Source organism: Lathyrus oleraceus, chromosome 2 (assembly GCF_024323335.1).
Source record: "Lathyrus oleraceus cultivar Zhongwan6 chromosome 2, CAAS_Psat_ZW6_1.0, whole genome shotgun sequence".
NCBI classification, from domain to species: domain Eukaryota; kingdom Viridiplantae; phylum Streptophyta; class Magnoliopsida; order Fabales; family Fabaceae; genus Lathyrus; species Lathyrus oleraceus.
Genome location: NC_066580.1, coordinates 461,428,551 through 461,448,322, shown reverse-complemented (window position 1 = coordinate 461,448,322; position 19,772 = coordinate 461,428,551). Strand labels below are relative to the sequence as shown.

The 19,772-nt window shown below is 32.8% G+C and overlaps 1 protein-coding gene across 1 annotated transcript; it reads right to left on the bottom strand.

Annotated features, from left to right (window-relative positions):
* Positions 1-1,044: 1,044 nt before the first annotated feature.
* LOC127120402 (DNA polymerase alpha catalytic subunit) lies at positions 1,045-12,908 on the bottom strand. The gene is made up of 31 exons (XM_051050820.1): positions 11,692-12,908; positions 11,014-11,181; positions 10,787-10,870; positions 10,597-10,671; positions 10,404-10,468; positions 10,038-10,128; positions 9,736-9,930; positions 9,180-9,343; positions 8,914-9,028; positions 8,267-8,446; positions 8,068-8,181; positions 7,549-7,668; positions 7,134-7,457; positions 6,886-6,978; positions 5,640-5,758; positions 5,469-5,541; positions 5,309-5,365; positions 5,100-5,192; positions 4,293-4,415; positions 4,117-4,214; positions 3,983-4,028; positions 3,497-3,610; positions 3,304-3,387; positions 3,069-3,182; positions 2,896-2,985; positions 2,729-2,805; positions 2,305-2,521; positions 2,055-2,108; positions 1,856-1,975; positions 1,657-1,731; positions 1,045-1,481 (listed from the first exon to the last, which is right to left on the bottom strand). The coding sequence occupies exons 1-31, from the start codon at positions 12,820-12,822 to the stop codon at positions 1,335-1,337; spliced, it is 4,620 nt and encodes a 1,539-aa protein (XP_050906777.1). The 5' UTR covers positions 12,823-12,908; the 3' UTR covers positions 1,045-1,334.
* Between the last annotated feature and the right edge of the window lie 6,864 nt (positions 12,909-19,772).

Below are 19,772 nucleotides of genomic sequence, written 5' to 3'. Positions count from 1 at the left end.
GATTTCGAGCTACTTGATTTTGCCCACGGCTCCGTCACCATGCTTGACGCGTCGCTACTTACTGCGTTTGTTGAGAGATGGCAAAAAGAGACATTTTCATTTCATCTTCAGTTTGGGGAGATGACTATCACCCTGGATGATGTCTCCTATTTGTTCCATCTCCCCATCGACGGCAGATTTTTAACAACTCTTAATCAAAAATTCATTAAAGTTCACTTAATCAAAAAATTGAGGAAGAGATGTTCTTTTAAATGTTTTTAACAGATGACCCTCCCTATTTATACAACTTTGCTTTTATTCTGGATCACATAAAACTATCGGTGCAATCACAGTCATCCAAAACTATCGGCAACACCCGGAACGTTTAAATTTCAAGCAAATAACACTACCGGAAATTTCACTTTAGTTGAAATTTTCGATATCATCTAGTAAATTTCAAATTTCCTAAATTATTTGAAACATACCAGACATTTTAAAATTTCTAATATACCAGAAATTTAAATTACACTACCAAAAAATTTATACAAACCAGAAATTTCATTTTCATCTACCAAAAATTCTAAACATATTAATGAGGAATAGTTTTGACAATATAAAAATACAAGGATGTCAAATTAAATCTCAAACAAGAAGTATTATCCAACATGTATCCATTACAATTCCTAATTGATTCACACCAACTCATTTTTATTTTATCCAAAATATGATATTCTAATAATCACTCCAATTCTTTTTTACTGTTATTTTTTTTATTTTCTACACTGTTTTTTTATTTTTTATTTTTTTTTATTTTCTACACATGTTCTTCCTTTTCTGTTTTTTTTCCTATACATGTTCTTCCTTTTCTATTATTTTTTCATTTTTTATATATAAAAAAACTAATTAATATTATTATTTTTATATAATAATTCTCTTTTCTTATAATATCTTTAATTATTTATTATATTCTTTTTACTTTTTCTTCCTCAAATTTTAACAAAAATATAATTAATATTACTTCAAACTTTCCAAATAACAATTAAAAATTATTTAAAAATGACACTTAAAAAAATTGGAGTAAACAATTTATCTTAAGGTTTTAAAAATGCTGTAACTATTTTGATAAAGCTAAAGATAAGCCTATTTTAGTAAATTCAAGGTTTGGATAAAAGAAATTTACAAATATACCGTTCTATTGGATAATTACACAATCAATAAATTAATAAACCGAGGATGGTAGTTCAACCACTTCTCACACAATAATAAGACTATGACCCTGCTTATAACCCTCCTTGTTGGTGTGGACTCAAATGCGAGCATCTTAGGCCAGCCGAATTTGGCATCAACCTTGCAAATTAAATTGTAACAACCAGGTCCTGCAGCTTCACCCACCCAAAGGCACAACGGTCTCTGATCTTTTGTATTGTTGATGCAGCAAGTTCCACTATTGGCTTAATTTTTATCAACTCCTTCTCGATTGGTATCCTAGCCTTTGCCTCCATCTGGAGAAATAAAAACATGAACCAGAAAATAAAAAAGTAGTGATTCATCAAGTTGAATGATCAGTTGATCGTTTTTCATTTATATGACTTAGATAACACAATTAACAAAATCCCTTTTAAGATTTAACTGGTCTGCATCAGCTTTTTAAAAAATAATCACCATTCAGTAACATACCTTTTCTATACAGCTAAAGGAATCAAACACGTGACAAAAATATGAGAGCTGCTTGTACAAGTCGGCTTCAGTGTACTGAAAAATCAAAGAAATATTTAGTTAATTAACTCAAAAAACAAAGCATTCAAATTTCATTATTATAAACCACATCACATGTATGAAAAGATTGTTCATATACAACAAGTTCACGGAGTGAAACCTTTCTATTAAGATGCCCGTTGCAGCGAGGATAATTTGGACAGACAGTTCCTCGCTCAGAATCACCAACCAAACGAAAGCTGACACTTCGCGTTGTATGTTTACATGTTTCATCATCACACTGGATGCAAAATAAGATGAGCAGAGGCATTGCAGGCTATTAATACATTAAAACAATTTACTTCAGAGTAGTGACTTACTATTAGTAAACCTCTATAATACTTTAAAACAAACTTCTCTGCTTGCCGCTTGACCTGACATGAAGCAATAAGCAGATGATCAAGAACAGTACTCTATGCTAATTTGCCAAATCAAAACAATCATATTATTAAATATCACTGATAATCTTCTATTGAACCATGCTCTGAAATTAGCATAAAAACCTTCCTAGCTGCTCTGGCAGCTGAACAATGCAATTTTAGAGAAGCCTTAATCTTAAACTAATGATACCTGATTGGCTATCATTGCAGGAGATATTCTACCAACACCATTTTCAAAGCATTTGGGACAGCCCAGCTTGAGCCAGAAATTATAGTCAGATTCATCCGCGCCTAAGCTGGCTGGCTTTTCATTTCCCAACATACACATTGTTTTAAACACAGGAGGGCAGTCAAATGTACTAGAGCAGCTGGGGCATGACAAGACCAACGACTCACATCCCTGATACCTGCATTTTGTTTTATCATATCCAATCCATTAATTATTTACAGCTAGAGAAACTCATTAAAGAAGATCAAAAACTTCAACAGAAACTATAAGTACTGTAACTTGCATGTCTGCAATAAATGCTAGTAACAGTTAACAAAAAGAAAGATAGCTCGGGAAGCAAATTAACACTGTCACATTTAACCGGTACTATAGAAACAAGATGTACCTCTCCTCATCATCACCAGCAAACAAGAGTGAGCTTGTAGGATCATCCTTTAAAGCTTCACTTGATTTCTGTTGAAACTGCAAATGCCAATGAAAAAGAATAGTTGATATCAAAAACAATTAACATAAATTACTTGCTTCTGAATGCTGAGACAAACCAAGGTTTACCTTTGATGTGTCAAGCCCTAAACAATCAGCTAGTCTTTCAGGGCTTGTGCCCTGAATTGATGCACAAAGGCGTGATACCACCGGATGAATCTGCAGAGGAGAAGAAAATACTCAAGCAGATCAGTACAGTAATAATTGTTATTTATAAAAATAGGTAATAAAGTACAAAGCACCTGTTGTGACAAATAGTAATCAATGTCAATTAGCCATGTCCCCTGTTCTTGTTTTAGTTCGTCGGGATGTCTGGCACGTTGAGCAATTCCTGTTCCACTGCCTGAACTACCACCCTACTCGAAGAACATAATAAAATACAAAGCAAAACTTCATATGACAACATTAAATACCCAATGCAAACATATTTCAAAGCTATCCCAGTTGATCTTTGACTGAGAGCACTAAATGACAAACCTGCTCACAGCAAATTATATAAGGGATTGTATCACCAACCGAGCAACCAGAGGTGTGACCTTGTTGTCTCAATCTTTGTGCCACCTATATGTTGATCAAGAAAACTATCCTCAGAATTGAGCAGTTCAGAGCAAAAGAAAACACAGATCAGATCATTTTAAGTAAAGGAAAATAAAACATAGTTTGTGCTCACAAGAACATGTGGCTGGTTTTTGGCATCAGGATATGCCTCAGGTGGTTTAGTCAATGTCTTTGTGATGACATATTTTTCCAATTCTATTTGTCCGTTTCGCATTTCTTCTTGAACCTGCATTACAAAAGTAACAGTCAATTGTTGGCTGGAAAAATAACCCTCGGAATCATACTCCAATTGTATGAAAAGTTATAAGGTAGGGAAAAATCAACTAGTACAAAATCTCAAATAAAAATACAATGCCCTCTCTTCTGATTATAACTAATTAGACCAATAAAAAGAAGTGTCAGCCGCTAATGAGAAACCTAATCAAATTTGGATATGTATCAAGGCATCTGTGCGACAAACTTCCCTGCTATTGCATTTGACTCTCCAGCAAGGTTTAGGGAGCTCAAAGATCGAAGGAGTGCCTTCCTTTAAAATTCTACAATCGCATGGGAGTTTACTATAAGCAAGTGTCTGATACTATAAGACATCACAATTTACCTTCATGAGAGAGTTGTGAATTGATTCAACGACATCTTCGCATGATCTGTAGGCAAGGAAACCACATATTAAGTTACCAGATAAATGAGTAATTGTTGCATCTAGAACAGCCAGATTGTGTTATAGCAACCTACCCTCCCGACAAAATTTGAGTCAAGCAAAATTCTCCTAAATCTTTCGCTAATAAGCTCCAGTCACGGCGGACAATATCAAGACCTTTGCGTTCAATAACCTGCACCATACATTAATTTCACTGGCATGTTCTTCTAAGATGTTAAATGAATAATGCAAAATAATAAGATAAGCATACCTCATATGGGATGCCATCCTTAAACTGCACCTTAACGGCTGCATACTTCTTTTTCTTGAGAAGTAGCATCCTCTTATACAAACCATCAAGATCAATTTCTAAGCATGTATATTTCTTGTTGACCTAATAACAAATTAAAGGAGAAATCACAGATCATGAGATCATTAAATGCAAAACAAAAACTGTAAAGGAAAATCACCATATATTCTTGAAACATGCCAAAACCATTTGTAATAGCAAATAGTGCAAAACAATATGATAAGACCTCATTGTTGCAGTTTGAAACTTACCTAAGCACGCTCGCTGACCGCAAGAAACAGGAAATACAAACATTTTAAACACTAAATGCTCTTTCAAATTTGGAGTCTAGAAAAAAAAATCACTATATTTCATTTCAAGGGAGGGATAACAAGGCTGGAAAACTTTGGCTCAAAAAGACAATGTTGCAAGAGATAAGCAGAAAGGTGAGTTAAACATCAACCCCTGCCAACCCCAAAAATTATCTGTAATAGCCAATAGTGCAAAACAATATGGCAAGACTTCATTGCAGATGTTGGAAACTTGCATAAGTAAGCTTGCTGATGGCAAGAAACAGAAATACAGACATTTAAAATATCAAGTGCTCTTTCAAATTTGAAGTTTAGAAAAATCACTATCTCATTTCACAGGAGGAATAACAAGGCTGGAAACTGTCTAAAATACCGTGTTGCAAATGATAAGCAGAAAGGTGAGGTAAACATCAACCCCGTCATGAGTTCATCATACAGGTTTCAAAGGAGCTTCGCAGAGCTAATAGTCAAACCTTACCTCTTGAATAACTTTCTTAGATATTGAAGTTGCTTTTGCAATATCATCTAGCCCGCTGTAAATCATTATTGAATCGGTATCACCATAGATAACCTATTAGTCAGTAAAATAATTAAGAGCTAATACAACAATCAGTCAAATCAAATGATTTATTTCATATACATAATAAAATCACACAATAGTTCAAGAAACAGTGCAGTAGAAATAACCTCTAAATTCAAGTTATTTTGAACAAGATCAACGGTGCTTTGTAGTATCTCCCTTCCCTGTATGACATCAGACATGTAAGTGAATATACACGCGTCTGCGACTATATTGAGAGTATTGTAATCACTGGCTGTGCTGAATAAGTCATGATATTCTTCTTACTTGTAGGGTGATGAGCTCAGCCAGCGGTTTTGCATAAAATCTTGAGTTGGAAAATCCCAGGCATCCATACATACTGCATCACACACCATAACATTTTTTTAATGCAGAAAGAAAAACAAAAAACGTCAACTTTGAGCACTCAACTAGAGGCTAGGAAAAAACAAGATTAACCTGTTTGCAGTAAGCTTCAGTGCTTGCTGCTGAATGTCCAGTTGCTGACGTTTAAGACCAGACGCAGTCTTCATCCATGTCTTTACATCTCGCCTCCACTTAACAAGCTTTCTCAGCAACTTGCACAACAAACAAATAAAAAATAAACATATGCATCTAATTTCTGCAGTCTCTAGGATAGGGACGAATATGGTTGTAAATAGGCTACAAAAGTGTCTCAAATTATGTATGCATTGATAAAACAAATGAAAAACAGACATGCTATTTTGACCAATGTAAATCCTTGCAAATAAATACTCAGGGACCTTGATTATGCTATTCTTGGTCAATGTAATCAACAGAGGTGCATTCCGACAGAATTCTAATGTAAGACAACTTTTTAGAGAATTTAAAATATTTATCATAAAGAGCTTTGTCTGAGAAGTTAAAAAAACAATTTTCAAATTTAAAGCCATTTATTGTCTTGGGCCAAAATCATGACTTTGAAATTACAACTCTGTATATGTAGGTAAAATTTCCAAAACATGTCTCTCATCTGTCCAACTAACCAGGAGAGCCATAACTTTACCTTACTTAAAGTGCTATACCCTGAAGTGGCTTTCTTTATTTCTATCTAGATGAATCACATTCCCCATAAGGAATAATGAGGAAATACATCATATGAAAGATGGTCAAATCCTATTTTGATACTTAAAAACAACAGCCATGGTACTAGAAAATAGTATAATATAGATGTTACTAGAAAATAGTATAATATAGATGTTATAAATATCGTCTTTCTCTGGCCAATTTTTCACCACCTTTATGTGGCATCTTACATTTTAACAATCATGGCAACTAGATTGTGAGTTCTTTCCTAATTTTATGGTATTTCAAACACAGGAAATTCTGCAAATCCTCGCTAAAAAGCAGGAAATAAACAAGATGGAGACAACTCTAAATAATCTAACCTCAGGTTCAATTCTCCAAACAAAACTGTAAGTCTCAATATTTTTCCAAATGTAAAACAGAAGATATTTTAGCATAAATTAATCGCTAACTCAAATGTAATTGGACTTCATTAACAAATACAACTTCCATGCACCCAGAAATAGGTAACTACATTGTGAAAAATGCAATGCAATCAAATACAATAACACCATAGTAGTTTGACACATCAAACTAGAAGTTCAAAAGAATCTGACAATTCCTATAATACTGGAAAAATTATTTTAAAGATTATCTGTTTGCATCTTTGCATTTTTACCTCTGGCAAGACTCCGGTTGTTTTACTAGATGGAAGACGAGGAAAAGATCCATCTGACGATCTTTCAACAGTCGTGAAGCAGATATTATATTCCTGCAATGCAGTTCCGTAAGTTGCAAATAAAAGAAACTGCTATAAACTACACCATTAGAAGCAAAGCAGACAAGTAAATAAAATAGACAAAACACCAAAGGAGTACTTAGTGACAGCAAAATCAGAAGCATATTTTGAAGGAGAATATTACCAACCTGAATGATGGATGGGTATAGACTGTTGAAATCCAGAAGTAATATATATTTGTCATATAGACCCTTCTTTGGCTCTAAAACCAGCCCTCCAGCATAGGAAGAAGCCTTTTTGTTTTTCTTATGATCACTTTCAAAAGCATCATTATGATAGTTTGCATCATTGTTATCTGCTTCATCAAAGTTGACACCATCAACACCGTGAGTTACTCTGCGTTTTGTCAACTTTGTTTCTTTTGCGTTATTAGAAAACTTGTCTGGAACAATATATTTCTTTTTATGGAACTCATGCAACAAAAGATACTCCACCCTCTGGGCCCGGGCACCCTGAAATAGAAAACATTAGGCATGGGCCTCTAACTTCTACATCATGTACAATATCAAAACAAGCCGGCAAATAAATGCTGTAAGGGTTCACCTGAAGAGTTTTCCCCCACAGATTTCCACTTATATTGGTCAACTGGCGTGTGAGAGGAAGGACACTCAAATAAAACATGAGTTCCATAGACAACCATGCATCCGTTTCACCATATTCAATCTGACCAAATCAAACATAAGCATGTCATATAACTATCATGTTTGATGAATCAAGTATGTCAAATGAAAGTGGTAAGTTGCTCGACCCACACAAATTTTTCAAAACAATTAGTTGAGAAGATCCCTTAACTTAATCATCTAGATTCTGCATTTTTCATTTTAGTCATAAGATACTCAGCAGTGCAATAGTTCATTATCTACTAGTGCAGCGTATTGCATAATGTATCTAGATTTATTTTCAAGCAGAAAAACAGAAATGAAAAAAGTTTCATATCAGTGAAATGCTATTCATTGGAAAAAGGAACCTGCGTATAACTTGTACAATGAGCACCTCAAATAGCTTGTCAACAACATTTATAAAAAATAAAAATAAAAACTATTCGGGGACAATAGCACCTACTAGCTCCATCAGGGATTTGGTAGATTGGAACATTTGTGGAACGTCATGTGGAGCAACTTCCTTCCGAGACTGGTTGAGCTGTGTTTTTGCAAGGTGAGTTAAAGAATAACTAACCTGGAAGAACCAATTAAGGTAGTTAGCAAGAAAGAAAAAACATCCAAAATCCCTGATTGGCAAAATTTCTCAACAAATATTTCACCTCCTTTAATAGGTCACGGGAACACAAATATGTATCACAAAGAAGCCGACCAGCAACACAGGACATGATAGCAGGATCAGCTCCAAAACCAAATGTTTTGCCTCTTCTATCAAGCTTAGGCATTGTGGAACGGTTGAGACGGCCAAGTTTAGACCACAAGCTGCTTGGAACCTTGCAAGCCTGCACAAGTTTGTGTTTAAAGGAGCAGCAGCAGCAGTGTCTTCATATTATAAAATGCAATTTGGATATATGATGAAAAGAAAATGAGCAATTATTGTGGAAATAGGAAATTCAAGATAAAACTTTAAGGTATGAAGATTAAAAAGTCAGGCCCAGACTCAGTATTCCTTGTGAATTGTAATGCTTCAATAAATAACTGTCTGAAGTTTCACTTTCAACCAGCTACTTTCCCAGTATATCCAACATAATCAGCTCTAACAACAAACTTTGGTCTTAGGTGAAATTCATACTACTTTTTACGAGACCTAATCCAAACATTTTGAACCAAACGTTTATCGTCGAGATGTCATCCAATGGAAAGCAAAGAATAATAAAAAAGACTATAGAGTGATACAAACAATTCAGTTAATTTCTATTCGATGTGAAAAATGCCATATAATTGGACAAGAAAGCAGCAAAACTCCTACCTGAGATCTGTGGAGAAGAACATCCAGGTCAAATCCAGAAATATTATGTCCAACAAGAACATCACTATCCATCTTGTTTAATTCTATCATTAGACGATTTAACACAGCTCTCTCACTGAAAACAAAGTAAATAAATAGTCAATCCTGGAAGCAAGCATATAATATTCAAGAAAAATATTGCTATTACTGAATAGCATAATATTTGAACTCTAAGCACAACATGTGGTAGTGCATCAAACTATTAATAAGTATTTTAAAGTTTCCACCTGGTTTCAAAACACAGAACATGTGACCCAGCTTTTAAGTTTCTATCTATGACCTCCTTGTTGAATCCCATTGGCCATATATACAGATCAGGTTTGCGAATAACAGTAAAATGGGTCAGCATTCCAGGTTTCTTCCACTCTGAAGCCAGCATAGGAGTGTCAATCTAAGAAGTCAAACAGGAAAGGTTAATGTTGATCTTATTTAGAAAAACTAGTACATATCTTTTAAAGTTGATAATAATATTCAAGCTGTCAATTAGGGCACAAAGTGATATATTTACACAGAACATTTACAAGTATCAAGTTCAAGCTTCTAATTTGTTTTAAGCGAATACAAAGAAAAATTCAGCCTATTGCCTATTGTATCAGCTAAGATGATTTTCCACAGGCACAGTCAAGACTTTGTAAGCAGAAGGATGCTAGATTATTATGAATTTAGGACATGTGCATCATCATAAGTTGCAAAATATTTTGAAAGGTTCAAAAGAAATAATTAAAATTGTCGTTTATGATAGTTTTCAAGTTTAACCATATTGCAAAAAGAACAGTAATCAACCTTAACCATATTGCAACTGACAATAGATGCAGATATAATTTCATTTATGTTCTGTTTTTCGTTTATGATAGTTTTCAAGTTTATCGCCGTGACAACCACAGGAGGAATCACGAGAGTGATTTTTGAGGAAGATGAAGAAGAAACCCTGATGTCTTTAGGAGAGTCAACAGTCACTTCAAACTTGCACCAGCTAACCTATATGTACAAACAATCTGTTAAGATTTTTTAAAGAAAAGGATGCCTCTGTAGGAAAAAAAATATCATATACATTACTATAGTAGATGTTCATAATGAAATCTCACCCTTTGGGAAGCTGAGCAGGTAGAAAAGTTTGAAACTTGTAGCCATGTAGGCCCCTTAATCTTTCTTTTAATCAAAAATAGCTCAAGTGCACTGCAGTTGGGGATAAAGTCAGTTCATCTGTTTTTCTAAGAAATCATTGTTCAATTTAAGAATACTTTTCAACACAAGTTTGGGAATTGCAGCACCAATAAATCATTTAGGGAAAGCTTGGAATTACTGAACAAAAACCTCAGTGGAACAGGTGACAGACAAAAATAAACACATCAAAAAAATAGAGTTCCTAAGTTTCATATAGCCTCATTCAATAAATTTCCCTAGAGACTGCATGCTTTAATTATAACCAAAACATCAGAGGATGGCAATACCTGCTTCGAGCTCCAAGAATAGCACGGAAACTTTCTCCTTTGAGGTCTACTGGAAGTGCTGTATCCTGCAATGGTTAAAATTGTGGTAAACATTGAAACAAATTACACATATAACAAGCTCATGAGGAAATAATGAAGACATAGTTTGTCATTTTTAATTTATATTGAGAATAATAGTAGATTAACAGTGTACCTTGAACGGATAATTTATTTTCACAACATAATTTTCACCTGCAGGTATGTCAGATCGTTCAAATGCATAATTCCTCTGCAAAGAATGAGCAAAGAGTCAAAATAGAAAAACAAACAAAAAGAATGTATACAAAGGCATCACATAACTTATCTATGCATTCATGGCATCAGAAAATTATTAATAAGCAAACCTTAACGGGTGCCATGCTAAAGTTAGAAACGCCCAGATCCACAAGGTGTTTTGCTATCTCATTCTTTGTATCAGATACTGCGTCCTACAGTTTAAAAGAGATGTGGGACAAAATAGATTTAATCAACCCAGGGCAAAAGAAATTAGGTAAAGAAAATCCAAACTAACATAAAATAAGAACAAAAGTCATATACATTTATGCATGATGTCAATAGCATAGAAACTTACTTGCAGCTTTTTACGGAAATCTGCAGGAGTAATTTTAGACTCTTGGACATATTTCTCAAGTTGTATCATCTCAGTGGAACGCAAAGGAGTACTTGGAATGGCATAGACACACCTCTGCATGTTCTTCACAACAACACAGCAACTCTGATAGGAATTCCCTGTTTTGACCTAATTATCAACAAGAATACTAATAGTCAAAATCATTGTACTACCACAGCTTTCTGTTGGCCAGGTACCAAAAAAAGGTGAAAAACTCAATTCCAAAATATGACTAGACAACTAGCCCCGCTGATGAGACGTTGGCACCACAAAACTAAAATCTTGTAGGTGAACAAAAACACATGCAATGCCATGAATCATTGTGAATAAAAAGGTTCTTATTTCAATTACATTTTTGCTCACTAACAAAGCAATGGCTATTGGGAAAACCATATGAAAGACAGATATATTCGAATGGGAAAAATAAACTGACGCACACATTAGATCAAACAACTAAAAACTATAAATTGATTTGACTTGAAGAACATATAGACAGTAGTTAAAGCACCAGAAGAGAGCAACAAATGGTAGGGGAAATCATTAATTATCACAATCTTCTCAAGGTAATCAACAAAAACTTTTACACGAAATTACTAATTCAAATTAACATTAAAATTAAATTCAAAACCACAAAATTACCTTTCCAAACAAATAAAGAGTACCCATATTGGCTCCATAATACTCCTCATAAGCATCAAGTATGTAAAAAGGCAATGATCCCTCTGGCTCCAACTTGAGTTCAGACTGTTGTTGATTATTCAAATCAGCAGTTTTTATCTCACCACCACCAGCACTCCTTGCAGCCTGCCAACCAGCAGTAGCACACAACTTTGGATCCACCACCTCTTCCGTAACTTTCGCATTCAAAACAAAACCCTCTTTTTTCACAGCAGGTTTAACTTCCATTTCAGCTTCTTTCACCTCCACAACTTTCTCTTCAACTAAATTCCCATTACTCGGAGAGGGACAGTCACTAGGTTCCACCTTCATTAGTGACTCATCATTTCCCAAATTTCCATTAACTTCTGCTTCACAAGTTGGCTCTAACACTAAACTAGATTCATTAGACTTATCCTCAAAATCCTTATTAACCATAACAGATTCAGTATCAACTTTTGCAATTGAGATATTTTGATGCGAAGAATAACTTCGTACAGGTTCAGAAGAGGGCTTAATATGTAATCCTCCATTGGCAATAGAAGACGGATTTGACTGCAGTTTTCTCCGGCTGAGTCTATCAGTCTCATCCGGTGCAAACTCCTTGAGAACATCATCAACAATGCTATCAGCAACTTTATCGTCTCTATTTTTCTTGAAAACCGCGGAAGTGAACATGGACGAAACTCTCTGCGGTCCCATCATAGCAGCAGCAGCTGAAAGCGCGGCAGCAGAAGCAGAAGGACGTTTACTCTGAGATTTTTCCTTCTTCCGTTTCGGCTTCTCCGATTCACCGTCAGATTCGTCTTCCGAGCGTGTGACACCAGCTTTGGACCAATCCTCTTCTTCACCTTCATCAACATAACCGAGTCCATCATCGTCAACTATGAACGACAGCGATTGATCGCGGCGGCTAGCGACTAGAGCGGTGTACTCTTCCTCGGGGATTGTGTCGTAGATAGGGTTTTCTAACCTGATTTGAGGTTTGGCGGCGTCGGAACGACGGTCACCGGATCGGCGGGATCTGAGAAGCTCTAATGCTTGGCTGTGGGAGGTGGATTTGGGTTCTCTTGTTGCCCTACGCTTCCTGCTTGAACCTTCTTGATCCGCCATATCTCTCTAATTCGGTTACTGTGATCTTAGAAGTTGAAAGGAAATGAGAAGAAAAACGGCGGTGAGGGTTTTTAGTTTTAAAGCATAGCGCGGGAAACCGTATTGATTTTGGCGCGCTTTTATTTACAACTAAAAACATTTCTCATTTTTTTCGATCAAAAATTATTTGCTTTCTTCTCAACCAAAAAACGCTTATTTTGTTTTATCGTAAGAAAAACTTATTTGATTAAATGCATTTTCGATTTTGATTTCCATTTCTTATTTTTATTTATTTATTTATAATTTTATTTCTCTTAATTTTTTAATCTTAGTTTTTTTAATTTTTAAAATGTTATAAGTTCTCTCTCTTATTATATTGATGTATCACTTTTATAAGTAATAAATAAAGTTGAAAAAATAAAATATCATCTTATAATATTATATTAAATTATAATCTTAAAAGTTCTTGCACTAAAAATTTTGGCTAGATAAACTAAAATACAAAAATATTACTCGTTTCCTACTACCTTATTCATCAATAATAAAAATTAATTAAATGAAAAATTAATAAATTCTCACTAAAAAACTTTATGTTAGAAAAAAAAACTATTTTGTCACATGTAATAAATAAATAAAATAACTTTACATTTTCAAATTGCTAAAAATTTTAGAAATTCTTCTACAAAATTTTCCTCTAAAATCTACAATAAATTAACTAACTAAAAAAAATAATAAATAAAACACGGACACATCTATTCACTTTATATTATCTCATTCACCAATAATAAAAATTAATTAAATAAAAAATTAATGAAATTTCTATTAAAAACTTTTCAATAAAAAAATACATTTAACCATGAGCAATAAATAAAAACTAACTTCTCAATTGGCTAAAAAATAGTAAGCCACACTTTTTTATAAATATTCTAATATATAAAAGTTGTTAAATCACTTATTAAAATTGGCGTCAAAATTTAAGATAACTTTGTAAATTTATATTCTTATATTTATTTATTTATTATTATCAGCCATCTTCCCACTAATTTTTTATATTTATTTTTATAATTGTTTTTTAAAATTAATTAAATATTATTAATTAAATTAACTTATGTGACTCCATTAATCCATTAACTCTTATTCATAAACTTGCTGTAAGTCATTTTTCTATAACTCCACTAATCCATTAAATCATAGTTATTTTTATATGACTTCTATATGCAACTTTCATGTTGTGTGGGGTATTTATTTAGCCAATTTGTAAGTGATTGTATTTGTGCTTAGATTAATTGTGATCATATAACAATGATGATGTATAATTTTTGTTTGATTTTTACTATTTTGATCAATAATCTTTCATTGAAAGAATTATTAGTGATCACTCTAATTGATTTTGAACTCATCAAATTAGTTGTGAAGTGAATTTTGTTCTATTCAAATGATTAATTTTTTAAATTTTATTTTGTTTAATCTGGTTTTAGTTTGCCTTTTCATTTTTTCCAATTCCAATTTATTTATATGCTAATTTCTTAGTTTGTTTTTTGATTTTTTAAAGAGATTTGTCTAGCATTTTTATTTTTCAAAAGTTGGCATTTACTCCAATTTTATAAGGGATTATTAACATGCTTTCGAGATTTATTTCTATACCTTCACTTTATTTTATTTTTTTGCCTATCTCTTTATAAAATAGAAGACTTTCTCTCTAACAATAAAAATAGAAACTCCATCCATGATTTACTACACTCAATCCTGGTCCTATACAAAAGCATCAGACTCTACAACACAAGCCCCAAATTTGGAAAGGTCTTAACATTTTAAAAAACTTATTTTTTTTATATTAATATTAATAATATATATATAAATAAGAATTTAATTGAAATAGTATAAAAGGATTTTACACCGTCAATTAATTATAAATGTTAAATATTAAAATAAGTTTGATTTTTATTTTAAAAAACTATAAAATAATACAAACAGATAATGGTGATGAATTGACATTGTAAAACTTTTTTGCATAATAATTAACCTCTATAAATAAATATTATAAAAAAAATAATTAAAAAATACTATAATAAAAACCCAATACATTAAAAAAGTGAGATTAATTAAAGTCAAAATAATAATAATTAAATTTTTTTATTAATATATAATTATATTTTCAATGTGTCACTTTTAATTATTATAAGTGTAATTTTTTAAAATTTTAGCCTTCTTTTAAATTAGAATTGGACCAGTTTGATTGACCCTAATTACGCATAAAAAGAAGATTAGGTTGTTTAATTTTTCTTATTATGTTTTTGATTTTGCATGTATAACCATACCATTGATGAAATAATTATACATGAAAATAAGCATCTGTTGTTTAATTTTAATATCATTTCACTCGCTTCCTCGTATTATCCTTTCTCGTTTTGAAAGTTTCATAAAATGATTTTACTTTTTTAATTATCACTTCTTAACATAAAAACATGTAATTTAATTTTACTTTTATTGATAAATAAATAAATAAATTGTTGAAATAATGCCAAGTTAGTACATTAATGTCATGTAATCAAAAAAATTGGACACCTTAGCGCTTTTTGGTTGAAAAATGGGCATGAGACCAAAACTGTATAAAAAAAATAGGAGGACTTATATCGTGAGTTGGACAAAATAGAAAAATAAAAACTATAATTTAGTCTAAAAATAATTAAATACAATATAATTTTTAAACCGTTACATTATAATTTTAGAACAATGATAAATCATGTACACATAAAAATTGTAAGCACATTTTACTATCATTAAGGCCAAATTACAACACTATAACTTATAATAGTAAAAATCATAATCTTAGCACCAAAAGATAAAAGTAAAAGTCATAATCAAAAAAAAAGTGTATTATTATTGAAATCAAACCTAAAAAAAATTATAAATAGTTTGTTGACTTATAAGAATATAATATAATCAATAGGTGGCCTTTGATATATTTTGTGTGAACAATAAAAATTTAAATCACAATTATAAGTAATCTTTCGACGTATTCTTGAAATTATATTCTTAATTTTGCTACTTCATGAGCATATTCAAGAAACATAATAATTTATCTTTGAATTTTATTTGATCCAACTTATACTTATATCAAATTGATCTTATCAAATTTAATCACACTCTAATGATTTAACTCTAGTAACACTCAATCATAATTTAATATGACAATGATCAATTCTTTAATGATGTATTTATATTAATTTCATAGTTCATCGCGAATGATATCACAAATGATTTTCATAGATAATAATAAATAAATAAACCATTTTGCGAGCAATCATTTTAGGAGTCCTTCGGGGATCTTATATTATAAATCTTAGAATAATAATATGTACTTTTTCATACAATCCTTCGGGAATGCTTCATTGTATAGTTATAAAAAATATCATAAATTCCAACTGAAGAACTATACAAATGATTCTCGTTAAGAAAATTCATAATATGTGAGCAATCTTTATTTTAAAATTCTTAATTCTTCAAGAATTATATATCATAAATGATCTTCATAGTGATCAAGAACAAACTATTTTTTGCATAATCTTTCTATAATGCTCGATAAAAAAATCTTCAAAATCATGTCATAAATCTTCAAATCAATAAGTAAAAATAATTCTTTAAGCAATCATCATGCGATATTTTAACATTATTCATGCAATTCTTTTAGGACGCATGTTATTCATGCAATCTTTTAGGGATTCTTTAATATTAAATTTTAAGTTCTTTGTGAATTATATTTCGTAAATCAAGATTAACATATCAAGATTTTCAGAATCCTACAGGGGTGCCTAAATATGAATTCTTCAAGAATTCGTCAATGATAGACAATCTTGAAAATATAATTGTGTTAACTAAGCAAAATTTTCAATAGAATTTTGTACAAAAATATAATATATTAACACGTTAAAAATTAATCTACAAGATGAAGGAAAAAATATATTAAAAACTTAATTGAAAGAGAAGAAACAAAATTATGCAAATTGATCATAAAATCACTCACATGATAGAGTTTCGTGCTGATAACGTGTTGTAAAACAAAGAGAGCGAAGACCAAAATTTAGAGAGCAAAAAATGGAATATGTATTACATAATTCTATAGCGTAACTTTACATAGTTATATAGGTCCTATTTTTTTTAATGGATGTTCAAAATGCTATCTCTTTTTATGTTTTGATTTGTAGTTAGTTGTTTAAGCTACATTAATTGTTTTAGATTCATTAGAGAGCAGTGTAAACGAAATTGGTAGCCTACAAGAACATGCATTGACATATTTTTGGAGGGTTAGGACAGCAATGGCGTTTCTGCCATAGATGAGAATCACATGTCTGTCCGAAGATGCATCTCCGGATTTGACTCAAACTAAAATTTGGTTGATTTTGTGGGATTTATGGATTTTTCATGACATGTTGTTTTTCTCTATGTCAATTTACAACGTAAAGTGCAATGAATGGAAACAACCATGAAACCGACCCTGGTATAGTTAAGCTCAGACGTGTGTCCCAAGTCGCGTCGGTACGACCTGAGAGGTTTGCAGCCAGGACTGCGAGGCTATGAGTTGATGGTAACTCGATTTAATATTCATAACCATCTAGTTTGCAACGTCGAGGTTCTTAACCATTTGGTTATGCTTCTCGTAAACGCGTATCTCATGCATCCATTTCATGGGGCCACGAGTCACTAGATGATACAATAGGCCCTAATGTCCCTGAAGCCCCTAAAGCTCACGAGGAAGTCATTGTTAATGCACCATTAGAGGGTTATCCACGAGGCCCATTTGAAACCTCCTTACCATATATATGCATCAAGAGACAGGGCATGCATACCCCTGAGATTGAGGTTGTAAGTGCTTCAATAGATGTGGCATCCACAAAACCTATATCGAAGACTGATTTGTGGCACAAACGACTTGGCCATGTCAATGAAATACGCATGGTCGAATTATTGAAACAAAATTTGTTATATGGTGACAAGGTCAAAAAATTAGAGTTTTATGAACCTTGTGTATTTGGTAAATCCTGTAAGGTGAAATTTAATAAAGGTAAACAAAGGACACATGAAACCTTTGATTATATCCATGTTGATCTTTGAGGGTCTACAAGAAATCCTTCACACTCAGATGCAATATATTTTCTATCCATAGTTGATGATTACTCATGAAAATTGTGGGTATTTATTCAAAAAGCAATGGATGAAACTTTTGAAAATTTCAAAAGTTGGAAGACTCTGGTCAAGAACCAAAGTAGGTGGAAGGTCAAGAGGTTGAGGACAAACAATGGTCTTGAATTTTGTAATAAGTATTTAGACAACTATTGTGATGCATTTGGTATTGCAAGGCACAAAACTACTGCAGGTACTCCCCAACAAAATGGTTTGATTGAAAGGTTAAATCGAACCATTCTGAAAAGAGTGAGGTGCGTGTTGGTTAGTTCAGGGTTAAAGAAGGTTTTTGGGGTCGAGGCAATCATGACTGCAGCTTACCTGATAAATAGGTGTCCCTCAACTACCTTGGGGATGAAGACACCTGAAGAAGTTTGGTCAGGTCATCCACCAGACCTCAATAAACTGAGAATATTTGGTTGTGTAACATATGCTCACATTAGGCAAGGCAAGGTCAAACCTATAACTCTGAAATTTATGTGTCATTGGATACCCTAAAGGAGTCCAAACATATAGGTTATGGTGTCTAGAGTCAGGTCACATGAGATGTATCACACGTCAATATGTAGTTTTTAATGAAGTTGATATGACTTTCAATAAAACTTATGATGTTGGTCGAAGTACAAAGATCTTTGGAGAATAGTTGGAGCAAGAAGAGATTCTTATTGAGGTGAAACATAGTGATGTTGAATTGCATAACCCAGATGAAGTTGAAGAACAAGCACAAGTCATTGGGGAAGTTGAGGAGATTGATAATGACTTCCTGCTGGCAAGATACAGGTCAAGAAGAGTCATGAAGCCACCTCAGAGACTTGGTTATGAACATTTCATTTCTTATGCCTTAATTTCTACAACTGAGGTTCTGGATGAAGAACTTATAGACTATAAGGAAGTTATGAGGAGTCGAGACAATACTGAATGACGTAAAGCCATGGATGACGAGATGAAATCTCTTCATGATAATAACACTTAGGAGTTGATCGAGATACTTGCCGAGGTCAGGTTAGTTAGTTGTAACTGGATCTTTAAGGTTAAGTAAGGAATCGATGAAGTGATGTCGAAGCTATTTAAGACAAGGTTGGTTGCTAGAGGATTCCCTCAAAAATAATGCGTCGAATTCAATGATATGTTATCACCTGTTGTAAAGCACAAACCCATTAGAATGTTATTAGCTATGGTGGAAAAGTTTGACTTAGAACTTGAACAAATGGATGTAAAGACAACCTTTCTGTATGGTGATCTAGATGAAACAATCCAGATGAGGCAACCTGAAGGGTATGCAGAAAAGGGAAAGGTAAATTATGTGTGTAAGTTGAATAAGTTATTATATGAGTCGAAACAATCTCTTCAACAATGGAATATGAGATTCTACAAATTCATGGCATACATATGTTTCACTAAGAGCCAGTTCGACCATTGTGTTTACCTCAGATTTCAACTCGAAAGTTCACTTGTTATTTTGTTGCTTTATGTGGATGACATTCTCATAGAAAGCAACAGTGTCGATGATGTTATGAAGGTGAAGGGTGAACTCAATAAGGAGTTCGACATGAAGGATCTTGGAGTTGCCTCCACGATTCTTGAGACTGACATTCAAAGAGATAAAAAGTAGTAGAGATTATGTTTATCTCAAGAGGCATACCTACTGAAGATTTTCGACAAGTTTGGAATGTCTAACTCAAAGCCTGTTGTGACTCCTACAAATCTTCAACTCAAGCTAAGTACGACTCAAATTCCTAATACTGAAGTCGAAAGAGCCTATATGAATAATATTTCATATGCTAGTATAA

Bases quoted from the DNA above. Each gene is read 5' to 3' on its own strand.
- LOC127120402 (XM_051050820.1), bottom strand. From the start codon at position 12,822: ATGGCGGATCAAGAAGGTTCAAGCAGGAAGCGTAGGGCAACAAGAGAA. The intron at 10,129-10,403 runs GTATTGCCATCC...CCCCAACTGCAG, and splicing joins ATTCTTGGAGCTCGAAGCAG to TGCACTTGAGCTATTTTTGA. The intron at 9,344-9,735 runs GTTGATTACTGT...TTGACTTCTTAG, and splicing joins TCAGTTGCAATATGGTTAAG to ATTGACACTCCTATGCTGGC.